General features: G+C 37.5%; 1 protein-coding gene across 5 annotated transcripts in view; it reads left to right on the top strand.

The window, feature by feature from the left end:
* Positions 1-2,108, top strand: part of EGFR (epidermal growth factor receptor) — a 216,081-nt gene that overhangs the window by 143,697 nt on the left and 70,276 nt on the right. For 4 of the 5 annotated variants that reach the window (XM_012805915.2, XM_023513922.1, XM_023513924.1 and 1 more), the window contains exon 2: positions 310-461. In XM_012805915.2, coding sequence (XP_012661369.1) covers positions 310-461 — 152 coding nt within the window. Of the gene's footprint in view, positions 1-307; positions 462-2,108 lie in introns of all 5 variants that reach the window. The other variant, XM_023513921.1, reaches the window with a different exon arrangement.

The raw sequence follows: 2,108 nt of genomic DNA, 5'->3' as shown, positions 1-2,108 counted from the left end.
GTCCGGGCTGGGGATTCGAACCCGCCACCTTAGGTGTACGTGGCTGGCGCCTTAGCTGGTTGAGCTATAGGCGCCGAGCCTTTCTTTGTGTATTTTAATGTAATATAATTCTATGCATTTTAAGGACCAGCTATCTTTTATTACAAATTTCACCTTGTAAACATTTTTATCACATTTGCCTTGATGTTTCCTTTAATCAGAATTAATACTGTAAGTTGCTAAAGGTCATAAGGTTAGTAAATATTGTCTTATTTTAGTTTTTCTACTTTTTTCTAGCATTTCACATGTTATCTCTTTCTTTTCTTCCAGTTTGCCAAGGCACAAGTAATAAGCTCACTCAGTTGGGCACTTTTGAAGACCATTTTCTGAGCCTTCGGAGGATGTTCAATAACTGTGAAGTGGTCCTGGGGAATTTGGAAATCACCTATGTGCAAAAGAATTATGACCTTTCCTTCTTAAAGGTTAGTTCAACGACTCTGATGCTCCTGCTCAAATATAATACAACTAAATATAAGTAGATAAAGGAGTTAGGCAAAATTTAGCTTAAAGTGTGTTTACTTTTGTTATTGTAATTACGGGTCCTAGGGAAGTATACATGCCAGTTTTAGGAGAAAGCCACTTTACCAGCTAGTGCCAAGTAATAACTAGAAAAGAATACCAAAAAGAAATAGGCTAGCCTGCCATTCCACTGTCCTTGTGCACACTCATAGTAAACCCTGACCACTGCTTCAGCCGTGGGGTGCTGATGACATACTAGCTCTTAAAAAAAGATCCCTACATTGTAGTGTTTTCCCATTTCCTTGGTATAAATACTCCCACCATAGTTGATTTCAAACTACCAAGCGTTTTACAAGCAGGTCACAAAATTCTTGACTATTTCACAGTAGGCTGTAGTGGGATTTGCTTGGCCACATTATCAGATACTTTTCTTTTTTTCTTTTTAAATAAGAAATCATTCTAAGACAGATAGAAAATAATTTTTTTTTTTTTTTAAGAGACAGAGTCTCACTTTGTCACCTTTAGTAGAGTGCTGTGGTATCATAGCTCACAGCAACCTCCAACTCCTGGGCTTAGGTGATTCTCTTGCCTCAGCCTACAAAATAATTTTTTTAATTTCCATTTTTGTCTGAGTATGTAGAAGGCCAAGTGGACTGATAGTTGTAGCACTCCTTATTTAAAATTATTTGTATAAATTTATGGTGTACCCGTGTAATTTTGTTCCATGTGTATATAATACATACAATATATAACCAGAACAAAATTAGTGTTTCTATCACCCAAATATCATACAAAATACATCTTACCAATTAATTTCTCATCATCCACCTGCCCCCAGAAGCCCACACTTCAAAGCTGTCACTCCATGCTCTACGTCCCAGGTACATGCTGCCCCGCTTCTTGTAAGTGAGAACATGTGGTATTTGACTTTCTGTGTCTGAGTTATTTCACTTAAGGTATAGCCTATGGTTCCATCCATGTTACTGCAAAAGGTATGATATTATTCTTTCTTGTGACTGAATGGTATTCTATTATGTACACAGACCACGTTTTCTTCATCCGATCACCCATTTATGGATGCTTATGTTGGTTCCATATCTTTGCTGTCATGAATAGTGCTGTGATAAACTATGTCTGCAGGGATCTGTTTAATATAATGATATCTTTTCCTTTGGGTAGATACCTAGTAGGGAGATAGCTAAATCAAATGGTAGGTCCAATCCAGGCACAATGACTCACACCTAGGGTATAAATACACTTTATACCCTAGGACTTTGGGAGGCTGAGGCAGGAGGATCACTGGAGGCCAAGAGTTTGAGGTTGCTGTGACCTCTGATGACACCACTGCACTCTACTCTGGGAGACAGAACAAGACCCTGTCTCAAGAACACAAAACAAAACAAAACAAAAATGTTAGTTCCATTTTTAGATCTATAAGAAATCTCCGTGTGATTCCATAGAGGTTATACTAATTTACATTCTCACCAACAGTGTGTAAGACTTGTTCTCTTTTCTCCAGATCCTTGTTGACATCTCTTATCTTCTGTCTTTTTAATAATAGCCATTCTGACTGGTGTAAGTTTTTATCTCATTGTGGTTGTTTTTGTTTT

The sequence above is a fragment of the Otolemur garnettii genome, unplaced genomic scaffold (assembly GCF_000181295.1).
Source record: "Otolemur garnettii isolate 467f Iridium unplaced genomic scaffold, OtoGar3 scaffold00045, whole genome shotgun sequence".
Classification (NCBI taxonomy): domain Eukaryota; kingdom Metazoa; phylum Chordata; class Mammalia; order Primates; family Galagidae; genus Otolemur; species Otolemur garnettii.
Note: the sequence above shows the minus strand (reverse complement) of the source record. Positions and strands in the feature narration are given on the sequence as shown.